At 48.0% G+C, this 13,787-nt stretch overlaps 1 protein-coding gene across 1 annotated transcript; it reads right to left on the bottom strand.

Moving 5' to 3' along the window:
* Positions 1-562: 562 nt before the first annotated feature.
* On the bottom strand, positions 563-13,724 carry LOC144135037 (uncharacterized). Its single transcript, XM_077667807.1, has 5 exons — positions 13,310-13,724; positions 10,067-10,413; positions 6,376-6,589; positions 2,840-3,064; positions 563-1,001 (listed from the first exon to the last, which is right to left on the bottom strand). The coding sequence occupies exons 1-5, from the start codon at positions 13,568-13,570 to the stop codon at positions 756-758; spliced, it is 1,293 nt and encodes a 430-aa protein (XP_077523933.1). The 5' UTR covers positions 13,571-13,724; the 3' UTR covers positions 563-755.
* Between the last annotated feature and the right edge of the window lie 63 nt (positions 13,725-13,787).

Raw genomic sequence — 13,787 nt, 5'->3', positions numbered from 1 at the left:
GTGAGAACTCTAATAGCGCGTTAGATGACTGCGGTGCTGAAGTTCAGGCTGTAATGAATACGAGAACAAGCGCGTAAACTATGCAGGAACAGCTAACATGTTTTTCAATAGGATGCAAAGAAATGAAAGCGATGTCGACTCGCAGACCCGTAATTTTGAAGAATTCCCGCTCGCAATAAAAAAATTGCAGGCGTGGTCAAATAATGTGACATGACTTGAACGTGAGCCGTTAATGGCGTCATGTTGTGCATAATCGTCAGGGGAGGGATATATTTGTAATGGGAGTGGTTTTCATATATACGGGATTTAAATGAACCCGTGAATCATTCATTAACGAGCATCTGTCATTTGACCGAGACTGTGAGGCACACTACCCCACGGTCAAGTTACCCACTGGGTGTAGGACTCATGATGACGCCACTTTTAATGGCGACGAGAAAACGCCCCCATTTCCTGTGAACGATGCGATACCTGCTTAACAAGCCTCGAACAGCTGATGATTCGGGCTCCATTGTACCTTGAGTCGATATCACGAGACATGGGTGGCAAAGACAGGAAATAATTTCGCAATGCGTGATCTCGTTTATCCGCGGTTTCCACCACGGGATTGTTGCCTTTAATTTCGTGTCCGGATCGACAGGCTTACCAGGAAGCGCGGAGCTATTACGAAGGCTGCAGGAAGTTGTTCTGTAGAAGAGAACACGCTTACAGAAGTTCCCCTGGCCCAAAGCGGAGCTTTGAACTTCTTTTTTTGTTCACTTCCTTCCAGGCGGCGGGGTGTGACCGCACGACTTGCAGGCGTTGCACATCGGACATCGATAGGGCGAAGGTGACTGCGGCGATATCGAGAAAGAGTCACGGCGTGTTGAAGATTTGGCAAAATCAGAGGCCGCGCTCGTGGCTTTGCTGCCACCAGCAGCGCCATATATGTAGCTGCGCCGCTTAGGCACTGTTATCTCCGTGGTGGACAAGCGCGTAGTGGTAGTGGCCGCTGTTATCACCTGCAAAACACAAATGTAGTCTCGTTCATAACTCCTCGGAGGCCGCAAACGATATTTAAGTGTATGGCTGCTTTATGCCAACTCCAACCCTGAATTGACAATGTATTCGTCAGTGTCGCCTAAAATAAGCGCACAGTTTGGTAAGATATGAGCGACAATGAATAATTGACGACAGTGTTTATTATTATCTTCTCAAATAGCAGTGTTCATCACAAACTGTTTTAATACCTTTTCGGGTAGTCGTCTTGGCTCCTTATTCTTCGGCGCTTCGGTGCCTAGTCGAGCCCCGGTAACTTATGAACGGTCACATGGTGCAATTAAGAAACGAATTGGTTTGGTTTCTAAAGTTGAGCTTCTCATCATTTCCACTCTGGCCTAAAGTTTGTTCTAGTAACGTTGCTCTTTCCGTGCTAATTTAAGGCGCTGGTTTTGCAACAAGCATCGAATGATGTGGCATGAAAGCTCGTAATGCGTTTCTAATGGATGCATCGAACCAAGCTTTCCACTTATGAGAAGACACGATGGCGCACCCGATGGAATTAATTGCTTGCACGAATGTACAGTGGTGAGCAACTTTGTCTAGAGCTCGCCGACGTTGCTCTGCGGAGCAAGTCAGCGCCATCTAATGTTAAGCTCTGGGTTTGAGTTATGCGTCCCGTGCGCATGCGCGGCAAAAAACAGAGGGGTGCCTGCTCATCGCTTCCTTGTCCAACCCCACCTTACGAGTTCGTTCTGTGCCGCCAAGGACGTGCTGCCTGCTTTTATAACGCTGTGACGGTGGCCAGGGCGTCGCCGTGCCCCCGTGTTTCACGAGTGTAACCAGACAGCCAGGAAAGCAAGCGCGAGTGATAGCGGTTGATCGTGCGTTTCTGCATTCAAGTTCCTAGATCTGTGCGGATGACAAATGCGGTGTCCCTATAGCTGATAGCACAGCGCAAAGGCAGGCCATTAAACAATACGCCTGCAAAGCATGGTGCGTGGTTGTAGCACGCTAACCTTATACGGACAAAACGAAAACGGACAACAAACAACCAACGAAGCCCCTTTCTTGCACTCTTATACTGGTGCGTGTTTGAAACGCGAAATTACCGGATATCATTTGCACTTGCTTGCGTAGGCGCCATGCAATTCACGCGAAACGCGTTGGTTTTCCGGCCGCTGTTACATAATATTCAGCGCGGCCCTGGCGGCGTGAAGCGCAAGCACTGAGAGGGAATGAGGCCGAGAATCCACGAACAAGCACCGCTTTATTTTGGCCGCGCATGCGCACGGGACACACAACTCAAAACCAGAGCCTAACGTTGGATGGCTCTGACTTACTCCGCCGAGCACCGTCGGCGCGATCTAGACAATGCTGCTCACCACTGTACATCTATGTTTCCTTTCTCTCCAGCTATATATTTCACAACTTGATGATCACACGAACCTCGGGTGCACCGTAGGCGTCATGGGATACTTTAAAGCTCTGCTTAGGCCACCTTACCAACGTCAGGTTGAATTGGGGAAATGCGAACATAAGCCCTAGAGTGGTTTAGTTGGCATTACCCTGTCCCGCCAGCATAGACGGCCTCCGAGAGGCGACAACAGCACATGCGCAGATTGTCTTCAGGATGTCTTGTGCACATGCGCCTCACCCCCAAATCCTTTTGTTTCCTCTGCGCATGCGCTCTACGAATGGTGAGCACGCGGCAATGCAATAATAAAACACTTCAGTTATGCCTAGCGTTCCCATACATCTCTACTGCCAAACACCAAGAGCTCATGCGTTCTTTGTAGCTCGCGGTAGGCTTATCAAATAACGCTGCGCTAAAACTGCCTAATGTAAATTGTATCTTTACCTCGGTCTCTTCGTTTTCCACTTCACCCACATACGCTTCGTGAGATTCGCGCTTTTCGACTCGCTTGCGGCGAACGAACTCCTCGAGGCAGTCGAGGCACGGCTTAAGCTCGGTGCCGTTCGCTTTCAGCTGGAATCCGGCTGCCGAAGCGGCTGCCGCCACGATGGCCGCTGTCGCCGATGAGCCGCAACGGGAAGGCACTTGGTCTATGATCTCTGTCCGCCCCTGCTCAGAAGCAATGAGATCATTCGTGTTGCCTCCACTTGAAAGCAAAAGTTAGAGGTCCTTGCGCTATTGAGAAGCTCTGAGTTTCAATTCAGCATGGAGCCATCTAGCGGTCGATTTCGCACGGGATAAGACAATGCCCCGTTTCTGGCCATACCCCACCAAAAAGAAGCGACCTTGGCATGTAAAGACGTTTGTATCTTTCGGCTGGAGTTACAGCGAGAGATAAAGTGAAAAGGAGCTTGCTGGAAAGTCGTGATCTTGCAATGGCGCGGCAAGGAAACCACAAATGCTGAAATGAGCGGAAGGCTACCGTTACTCTGAAACGACGAGACGGTTACGCCGGCGAGTGAATTAAGCAGGATAACATCGTAGACTGTGCGTCTTGAGTACTAGTCTTGGAATAGAGGTTTGTCCCTCGCTTTCGCTCCGATAAGTTGAGGTAATAGCTGCGTATACACACGATATATAAGTATGCGGGCGACTATGTGCGCGACAAAAAGAGGCACTACCGCAATCCAGTGATGCAGCCGCTATGCCTTGTCTAAACCGTCGCACTGAATTGTTCTCACGTAACCTGCACAAATACCCTCCACCAAGCCAACACCCCAAATAAATTTCCTGCTTACGCCACGTTTCTAACATTTCAACTGGAGCATGCATCCTTCATTTTACATTCTCATCAAGCTTTTTTAAACGATCTCAATGAATCACATCAAAACGAAGCAGTTACATTCACTCCCCAAGGCAAGCTTGAAACATAGACTAAATTTAGTACCCCTTTGTACCAGGAGGCGGAATGTGCGCCAGTCTTTAATGCATAAACCTTATGATGGTTACTTTTCCTTCAGATAAAGGCTTTTCGGCCCAGGATATCGGGTATAATCAAAGCTGGTTCATGTTTACAAGATTACACACTATCGCTCCACACACAAACAATTTTAATTATTCGCAACACCTCCCTGCTATTTCTCATTGAAACGGCTTGACTAAAAAGGCACATACGATCTTAGACAAGACAAAAAAAAAACAGCGAAAAAAAGAGGCAGGTTCAGGAGAAGGCACACACAGATCGGAGGACTTTCAACGGATGTATTATCGGTTCCATCCCGTATTTAAAGTCACTACTTGCGCAAGCGCACATAGATGCCACATTAATCGATGTCTGGACGTCATTACAAACCAGATAAAAAATGCCACTCTTTGTCAGTGAGTCAGTGCCACATTCATCCGGACTTTGTTGAAAGTGGCATGTATATGCGCTTGCGCAAGTAGTGGCTTTAAATGTGCGATGGAACCAATAATAAATCAGTTGAAAGTCCGGTGAAAGTCTGTGTGTGTCTTCTTTTGGTCCTGCGTCTTTTTCTCGCTGTGTGTTTTTCTCTCGAACATGTACCAACTCGCCCAGCAATTCACGCTTCTGGACGATCTTAGACCGCTCGTCTTTTTAACACTCTTGGAGCGTTGTGTTCGCTGCGATGAAGGGTTGTTCATGCCCCCCCACGAAATGTTACCATATTAACAACTGGTTTCTCTTAAGGACAGCTAGGTCAATCTCAAAGTTTTTATATGTGCGTTGTTTGTTGATACCGGTGATGTGTGTGCGTACAGATCTTGCATAAAGATTTGCATGTTTCACTATTGCTTGCTCCGCCCTCCCATACCCCATCTTCCCCCCCCCCCCCCCCCGACCAAATAAAAATGCCCGCTGAGGGCAATTGGGCTGCAGAAATAAATAGAAAAAACGGATTATTTCAGCTAACTCAGTGACGCGGTTGTGGTTACTCCTTTCAGGGCAGTGGTCAAAGGGAGCGCATTATTGATTCTCTCATCTCTTTAAAGCCGGAAACGACAAATAATTTGTCGTACTGCTGCACAATTTTATGCAAGTTTCAGATAAGAACTACCACTGCCTGAACGATTTTTTTTGCACTCAGTCATGTTTTCTGCGATTCATGATTTCACCTTTTGCGTTGAATAATATTGTACTCATATCGTGCTTATTTTATCACCTTCCATTTTAAATGCGCGATTCATTTTTCTTAATCCATGCCTGGAACGTGCTGAAATGACCATTTTGCGAACGGCATGTTTTTTAGGAAAGTGAGCAATGTTCAAGCATTTTAAATGGAAAGGAAGGCGAGGAAACTTGAAGGGCCTTCTTAACCACATTCTTAAAACATTACATCATTGCACTTCAATCTGCTTATGCGCACAGATGTGAAAGTCTTTCTCTGTCCTCTTTTTTCAGTTAATTTATCATTTTCTTTTATTTTCTCCAATTTTTATTTTCTCCTTTGTTTTCTTTTTATTTTCAATCATGCCATTTACTTTATTTTTCAATTAAAGAAGATATTTTTATTTATACTTATTTTTTACTTTTTCGATTTTATTTTTCATTCCTGGTTCTTTATTTCATTACGTATATGTTGCTTATGAAATGTTGCCTAATCAACTTTAACATTTTTGTTTTATTACCGTACAAGTTATGATGGACAGTTCGTGCGGACAACTTCCGTCCAGGCCACTCATGACCAAAGAAAAGCTTATGCCTTTGAAAAGAAAGATCAATAGCCGTTAAGGTTTCCTACTATGGTGTCTACAACGAATGTCTAACGTCCTTCTTACGATTTTCATGCCAGAAGTACACTTGGAACCGGTTCCATTGACCTCAAGTGATATGCATGAGTCATCGCCTTCTGAGATGTTCGAGTACGTTACATAAGATTATCTTATGAATTTATACTAATGCCACCATAAATCAACCTTAATGCACCCACTAATCCAACTTAATTCTTCTTCTGGACTGCGCTTCGAAAATTTTGAGGTCCCTTGCGACATTTGAGGAGTTGGCCAAATTAAAAATTGTGGGGCTGCACCTGTCATGGTGAGCAAGTTGGGATCACATTACGAAGTCACGTGACCTCTCTGGACCTGTCAGGGTGGCCCATCAGGGAAGGCTGTGATGACGTCGCAAGGTGACCTGCCTCAAGCAAGCAATTTAATTACCGAGAAACCGAATACTGCATGACTTTCGGTGGACGCTTCGACCAGACTGTTAGAGATGGGCTAAGGAGGAAGTGAAAACAGGCAAAGAAAAAGGTGCTGCAGTCGACGGCTCCGCATAAATTTTGAGCGCCTGCAAATGTTTCACATGTACTGACCGGGCAGAGTGAACGGGCGTTGTCACATTTAACCAAAAATCGCGGCCTTCGGGGCCAGGATTCCATCGTGGTGTATTAAAGTCCGTATAGTGGAGCGTCAAAGCCACAGGACCACCAGGGAGGGCTAAAATGGAAAAATAAATCTACCTGTACTGCGACGCAGTCGTCCGCTTCATTCCTGAGTGCTTCGGCAATATCCGTGCACCGATCGCACGTCTCCACAATCTTGAGCATCGTGCTTGTAGAACCGCGACGGGACGAAGGCGGGAACCGGGCCGACGGCCACGTGCCTGTTCGGCTGCGCCTCTTCGAGTAGCGACATTCCGCCGACAGCCTTGGACTAATGGCGCCACTCGCGCAACTGAAAAGGGCACAACTGTGTGAGCTGAGCTTTAACGCAGAATGGCAGCTTCACTTACGTTAAGATTTTGAATGACCGCAAAGAACAAACTCGCTTATGTCAAAACCACTTAACTTTCGCTGCTTGCAAGAAAACTTATGGTCATTTCTAGCACATTTGGCTTTACTCGACAACTATAAAACAACCCAATCCAAAAACACACAAGAAATGTTTCTGTGGTCAGAACAAATTTTCTGTAAAATTTTGAACGAAAAGCTTGTAGTAACAAAGAAATATCTTGTCATACATCATATTTCTGCGTAGTTGCCACTGAGAAGCACTACAGAATTACGGACTACAGAAAAGTAGCGGAGTACAATAATGCAAAAAAAAGAGAGAAGTCTGCCGTTACGAAAAAAAAACTACAAATCAATTTGGCGTATTTTTGTTGGCTTCTTTGTCCTTTTCGTGGACTTAGATTTGTCGCGAGGGTAACTTGATTTAAGAGCTTTCCCCCACTGGATTCAAATTCGTGACGTCTAGACCTAAATGAACGACAGTTTAGCTTGGGTTTTTTTTTTCTTCCGGAAGAAAAATGCTCTCTTGACGGACTGCATTTTGCTGAAAGTGGCTGCTAGGGCTTCCGGGACCTGGATCTTATAATCTCCCCTTTCGTTGGTGATAAATTCTTCGTTTATAGCGTTGAGAGAACGCTGTAGTCAATTGAAGACGTCAATTAAAATCTGTCTTCAGTGTGCAATTAAACAAACCTACATTTCAGAAATGTGAAAGCCACTGGAACTTGAGGTGTCATAATTGTAGTCAAATGGAATGGAACATGCGAAAAATGCTGGTGAAAGGATTGGAAAAAAAATTGGCTGTAGTTTAGCTCTTGTTAACCTGGAGTGCCGCGATAGCAACAGCTGGCACAGTGGAACTCGCTCAGCCGAATTGCAAAGTCAGTCTTTCGCCTCTCCGTTTCGCTAGGGGTTGCTCCTTCGTCTTCGTCCCTGGACGTGGTTCACCCTCCCCCCTCTCTTTCTCTACACTCCGCGCCACCGGTAGCTGCTCTGCACCACGTGACCAACCGCGTGACCGACCACGCACCACGTGACCAACCACGTGACCACGTGGCAGCGTCGCCACGCTGAAGGCTCGAAATGCTAGCGTAATGTAGCTATCGGTACACAATTTTGCAGACGATTACGATATTCGGTGATGCAAAGTTTGAGCGCAACTCTTCACACGTCACCTGACACCACTAGCAGATGGCGTGTAACGCTGCTAGCCACTAGAGCCACGGACTCTACTAGGCACTCATCCGCAAATTCCCATGTCAGCAATCTTCAAGCCGTCCATTCCTACTTTTCGAATGTTGCTAGTGGTGCTTCGCTGCGCTACTACCTGCCACCTGTCAGGTGACAGGGCGACCTCTGACCTGCTACAGGGCGTGTTACGCCGAGTACGTCGACTACGGCGATGCGTAGCGGCAGGTGGCTTGTTATGCTGTTTGCCAGCCTCCGCAATCTTGCCGTGGCAGCCACCTTCCATGTGGCGCTTCGCTCTGCTAATTCGACAACCGGCTACATCGACAACGACTACGTTAACGACGACGCGGAACGCAGGAACGGGTGCTTAAGAGTTGCGCTCTTAAAAAGCACACAAACCTTCGGGATCATTGTGGAACTTCGTCGTTTAGGAACAAATTCGCCTTGCCTAAAAAAAGAAAAGAAACAGAAGAGCAGAAAAATTATCGCAGAAAGTATGCTATAGCTTAGTTAAATGATTCGGTGAAAGCTCTCATTGCTAGCGAATTTTACTCGTAGCCGGGGGCTGCTTAGCGGTGACGCTTGCTACACCAGTATTGACGCATTGCCTCCTAGCATAAACGTCGTCTTAGATGGCAATTGAATGTCCACCCCCTTCGGCGCAGGAACCATGGTCTGAGCGTGTGTGTGCGTGTGCGTGTATTTGTGTGTGCGGTGTACATTTGTACGGGCATCTAAAATTTGGTTGGTCTCGCTTCTAGTGGCAAAGCACCCCGAGGTCCCCCCTCCCCTTCCTTGTTCACTTTGTTTTTGTGGTCGGTGGTATGGTGTTGAACGTCCCCAAGCAGCACGCCGCATACTTAAACGACATTATCAAGCGCCTGTCATTGAATTCGACCAAATATGGCTTTTTAGCACGCACTGACATTTACGAGCACAGGGAACGCTCTTCCATTTTAACCCTAATGGAAATGCGAATGCCACAACGTGGATACGACAGCATAGGCGGGACTCGTATTTTCCAATTATTCTTTTAGTTTTCGTTTTATTTTGTCTTGCCTGAAGTCACAGCTCCCCCTCACGCAGGACAATCGGATGACGCCATGCTCGTTGTGACAGAAACACCGCCTTGTTGCCACGTACTGGCAGAAACGAGTCTGACGGCCATGCTGCATTGGCAGAAGGACACCGTTGCCGGCCAATTACGAAACATTGCGACGTGTTTAGCACGCCTCACGAATTTTATAGGCGCTTATAACATATCGGGAAGTGTTTGGTGGGTGTCGGCGCAATTGAGGTAACATGGTCTCTGTAACAAGGCTGACTTGATGCGGCGGTAGTAGAGCGGCTAGCAGAGGTGCTGCGAATGGACCGGCTCCATCTGTAATTGCTGGATTGTATGCCCACTGGCTATCGCTTACGCCAAGGTGGACGTCACGACCTAATGACATGAAAACTAAATCAGTCGTTCCAGGCATTGGCCCTGGAGCTCTGAACTAGAGTGTCATAGCCACAGCTGCACCACGGTAGGGATAAGGGTAGTAAAAACGCAAAAATGGCCTGGCTTAGCTAAGGTTAAGCCTAGGATGCGAAGCATAATAGATTTGTGAAAGGGATTCGGTATCGCCTGCCCGTAAGTCAGGCTAATCTCTTCGTTGTTTAGCAATCTCCTGGAGGAGCGGGAGTTAGCCTTGGTGGTCGCGGCCGCGCGGTGACCGCGCGAGTTGAGCCCCGTCTCTCCTCAGCTGGCGTGACGTTAGACCACGTGATCGGCTGCAGCGGCCCTAGCGGGAGGAGCGGAGCCGCGCCTCCAGGAGCCATCGCAACGAGTGTCTATCGAAGGCAAGCGCAGCCTCCCTTATATACCGTCGCCGTAGCGTCACGTGGTACCATGTGGTCACCCGGCGCGCAACCGTCGCGACGGCGCAAGATGCGGCTCTGCCTCTCCTCGGTCGTGACGGCATGGTGTCACGTGGTCGCCCGGCACGCAACCGTCGCGACGGCGCAAGATGCGGCTCTGCCTCTCCTCGGTCGTGACGTCATGGTGTCACGTGGTCGCCCGGCGCGCAACCGTCGCGACGGCGCAAGATGCAGCCTGCCTCTCCTCGGTCGTGACGTCATGGTGTCACGTGGTATAGCTCAAGGTCGAAGCCGGCGTGTAACAGTAGCGAGCGCCGAAGTGAAACGCTGATAATATGCTTCGCATAAAAACTTTGCAGTCACCTCGTACCTTGGTGAGGTCCTCCTGTATGAAGATAACCGAGCTGCCTGGAGAGGCGACATGGCCCGAAACTTTGGCGACGAAGGCCGTGCGATGGGAGTTGGCGGTCGGGAAAGTGGTGACGAGGGTCGACTCCCCGGCGATGGCGAGCGGCTCAGAGCGCGTGAAGTCTGGTAGGACAATGGACGAGTGCCACCTCCAGAGCTAGGTGGCGCATCTAGAACAATTTGTTCCAGGTAAGTTTTGTTCCCGTGGTGGATGACGCGAACAATGGGCGAACGGCTTTCTTCATCGTAGGAAAGGCTGACGTCGCACGTAATGTCCTGGCCGTCTGTCGGTTCCTCAAGTCTGGAAATCTGCAGCAAAATATAATAAAGAGACGGACTGGATAAATTCTGGTTCCTTTAGATTTAGGTATAACACGTTCTAACTTCCAAAGGGCTACTCTAAAAGAAAACGAAATTCTAAAAGCTTGAAATGGATACCGAATGTGAACACAAATATAACCGCAGGCGGCATCCGCTAAAGCATTAGTCAAAAAGGTGTAGCCCGGAAACCCAGCAGTCAGATTTAAACAATAACGAGAACCTAATAGGACTATTGTGAGTAACCCTCAAGAGACCTTGCCCAAGTTTTCGCCTCGGTGATTGAGTCGGTTCATTAGCACGTTTACAATCCTGTGGCAATCAATAAAAATTTAAAGTTAGCAGAGTGAATTCACTCCTACACATTTTGCGGGAGACCAACGACACACAGCATTTCCAAGACGCGTGAGTACTTGTGCTACGAGGTGAATGTACTGAGGACGATGGAATCCTACTATCGGAGCCGCCGCGGTGGCTGAGTGGTTATGGCCCTCGGCTGCTGGCCCGAAAGTCGCGGGTTCGATCCCGGCCGCGGCGGTCGAATTTCGATGGAGGCGAAATTCTAGAGGCTCGTGTACTGTGCGATGTTAGAGCACGTTAAAGAACTCCAGGTGGTCGAAATTGCTGGAGCCCTTCACTACGGCGTCTCTCACAGCCTGAGTCACTTTGGGACGTTAAATTCCCATAAACCAAACCACACCTACTATCGGAAATTGAGAGTACACTGCATAAAAAGCTGGGCGAGTTGTAAGCTGTTCATGATGTTTTGAAGGCGAAAACATTTAAACGACGAGCAAAGAAAACAAACGACGCGCGCTGTTCTCACAACTCGCTTATTGTAATGCAAACTGATACTTTAATACGATATAACGACAAGAACACAAACTAGGAGTTATCAATTCAAGCTCACGAAGAAAACAAACTTGGAATCTTCGAAGATAGCCTAATTCTTTCTTTTACAGAGAGAGCGATGGCTTGCTGACACATTTTCCACTGGAGGTGACGTAGTATGCTTCCATCATCTCACTGGTGTGCTGTTGCGGATACCGAAACACGGCATGTTCTTGCTCGAAGATAGGCTAATATTTTATACATTCCCGGCAATTTTCAAACATCTCGAAAAAGGTGTCGTTATTGTGCTCTTCTGGAGGAACGTTTAAAAAACGTCCAGTTTGACCTATGTAGGTGTGTCCGCCCAAGTACGGAATCTTGTAACCGACACCAGACTCACAGCACATGAACTCCGCCTCGCATTTTATCCAAACGGAGCGGGAGACGCGGTCTTCATTTTCCGCCTTCATCCGTACCACAGGGCATGATATTCATGTAATTGTGGGGCCGAGGGGACTACTCTGACCTCGCATTTTTTTGCAGTGTCTCTTATACCCTACGACAGTCGTGTATTTTTGAGATGACAGCGTATTTGCTCGAGTTGGCTTGGGTTAGAGATACATTTTTATTATCTTGAAAAAAAATGCCATGAAATTTACACATGACTTTACCAAGCCAACACGACATAACATTGCTGTTATCCCATAATTGAACTGATCGTCGCGCAGATTGTGGCGCGTGGCCAAAAGAAACGAAATCTGAGGAGCTCCGTCCACCCCTACAGTGTTAGCAAGATCTTGCACTTTGGTTCAATGGAATGCGGAAGTAGAAGGGCGCGTTTCCCACTCCTCGGAAATGAAACACAAGATGAAGTTTGTACGCTGTCAATCTGGTGTTGTTTACAGGATTCCCTACCATTGCGGACTCGCGCACGTAGGCCAGACTGAGTAGTGCTTGAACATTTGACTGAGAGAGCATAGCAGTGACACCTCTTTCTGGGCAGGTGAACACTGCCGTGAATGCGGAAATTGACGGACTGTCTTCGAGAAAACTCAGGTCTTCTTTCGGCACCCGTCACGGCACACCAGAGGGATAATGCATGCATCCCACATCGCCTGGTGTGGAAAATATGTTAGGAAGCCATTGCAATTGCTGTCGAAACACAAATAGGCTGGTATCGGACCTTTCCAATATTGTTTTCTTGGTGGGCTTGGATTGATAACTGTTAGTTTTTATTGCTGTCGTTTTTAAATCGCACTTAAGTGTCTGTTTCTTTCCCAATATACCAGTTGCAAGAAAAGCGCGTGTCCCGTGTCTTGTTTCTTAGTCCTTTTCAAGTGTCCGCCCACAGAAGAGAATACTGAATGGCGTAAGAGCAGGAAAATGCGGATTACGCTACGATTCCCGTTTAAGCTATACTTTTTTATTCCCCACAGTTAAGTTACATACTCTAGTCTGTGTGCATTAGAAACCAAGAGGTTAAGAGGTTTGATATCGATGCCCCAAGACAGCGTAGAGCAAGTGCGCCTCAGCATTAGGCGAGATGTTAACCTGGGAATCGGAGATGTGCAATAATCTACTGCTGGTCTGGAGCGAAAGCACCGCGGAAATGGTGAAAGGCATCGGGGCACAGCTTGCGCTGATGTATACGCATATATGTGACTTTTCCGCCGTAGGGCAGGGTGACCCCCAAGATACTTTTTATTTCAGAACAACATAGACGTGGAAGTACCGGTTAGGTAAACTACGTGGCCGTCGGCAAAAGTTTCATCGTCGTAGTGTTCGGTCACAGTAGACTCCTGCGCATTTTTTCTGGACAATAAACTGCTATCATCGGTGATGGAGCGGACGCGGTGGATAATTATGCCCTGTGCATTCGCATGATCCAACATGCAATCGCTCATCGAGATTTTCGAATTTGCCCTCTATTATGTAGGAAAACTTTGGTGACTTTTTAAGAAAACAAAAAGGCCTGCCAGCTACTACTAATCAAAGATATCCCCCAAGAAGCCATGCGATCTCCAGCCGGGAGAATTTGAGACTCGGCTCAGCTCACCTGTGGCTGCTGGCCTCGGACGTATGATGACCTCCGGAGTGATCCTGATGCACTCGCGAACCCGGCTGCTTGCCGCTCGTGCTCTGCCGCGTACGACGACCTCCGGAGTGATCCTGTTGCATTTACGAGGCCGCCAGCGATTGCTTGCCGCTCATGCTCAGCCGCCGCCTCAGGGCCGCACATCTTCATGTGGGACGTCGTCACTACCACCACCATGTCGGAACCTCGCCGGCCTGAAGGCGTTAGCATCGCTTGGCTCATGGTTGCTGCTGCTACGGCGTTCGTAGCTCTGCAAATTCCTCTGGAGCCTCACGACGCTGTGAAGCCCATCAGAGGAGCCCGGTAGGGCCAATTTTGAAATGACTATACGAATGGCGCGCTCACCAGCCTTATCTGGCGGCTCACATTCTTCTTCTTCTTCGTTTTCAACTAGATAAACGGTAGGTGGTCCTCCTACCATCGCAAGAATGATAATAAT

The sequence above is a fragment of the Amblyomma americanum genome, chromosome 5 (assembly GCF_052857255.1).
Source record: "Amblyomma americanum isolate KBUSLIRL-KWMA chromosome 5, ASM5285725v1, whole genome shotgun sequence".
NCBI lineage: Eukaryota > Metazoa > Arthropoda > Arachnida > Ixodida > Ixodidae > Amblyomma > Amblyomma americanum.
This window is presented reverse-complemented; position numbering and strand designations above follow the sequence as displayed.

What these genes read in the sequence shown, in the direction of transcription:
- LOC144135037 (XM_077667807.1), bottom strand. Translation starts at nt 13,570, where the DNA reads ATGAGCCAAGCGATGCTAACGCCTTCAGGCCGGCGAGGTTCCGACATG. An exon ending in ACGACTGCGTCGCAGTACAG is followed by an intron (nt 3,065 to 6,375) that starts GTAGATTTATTT and finishes GCTTCTGAGCAG; the next exon opens with GGGCGGACAGAGATCATAGA. An exon ending in TGGAAAACGAAGAGACCGAG is followed by an intron (nt 1,002 to 2,839) that starts GTAAAGATACAA and finishes TGTGTTTTGCAG; the next exon opens with GTGATAACAGCGGCCACTAC.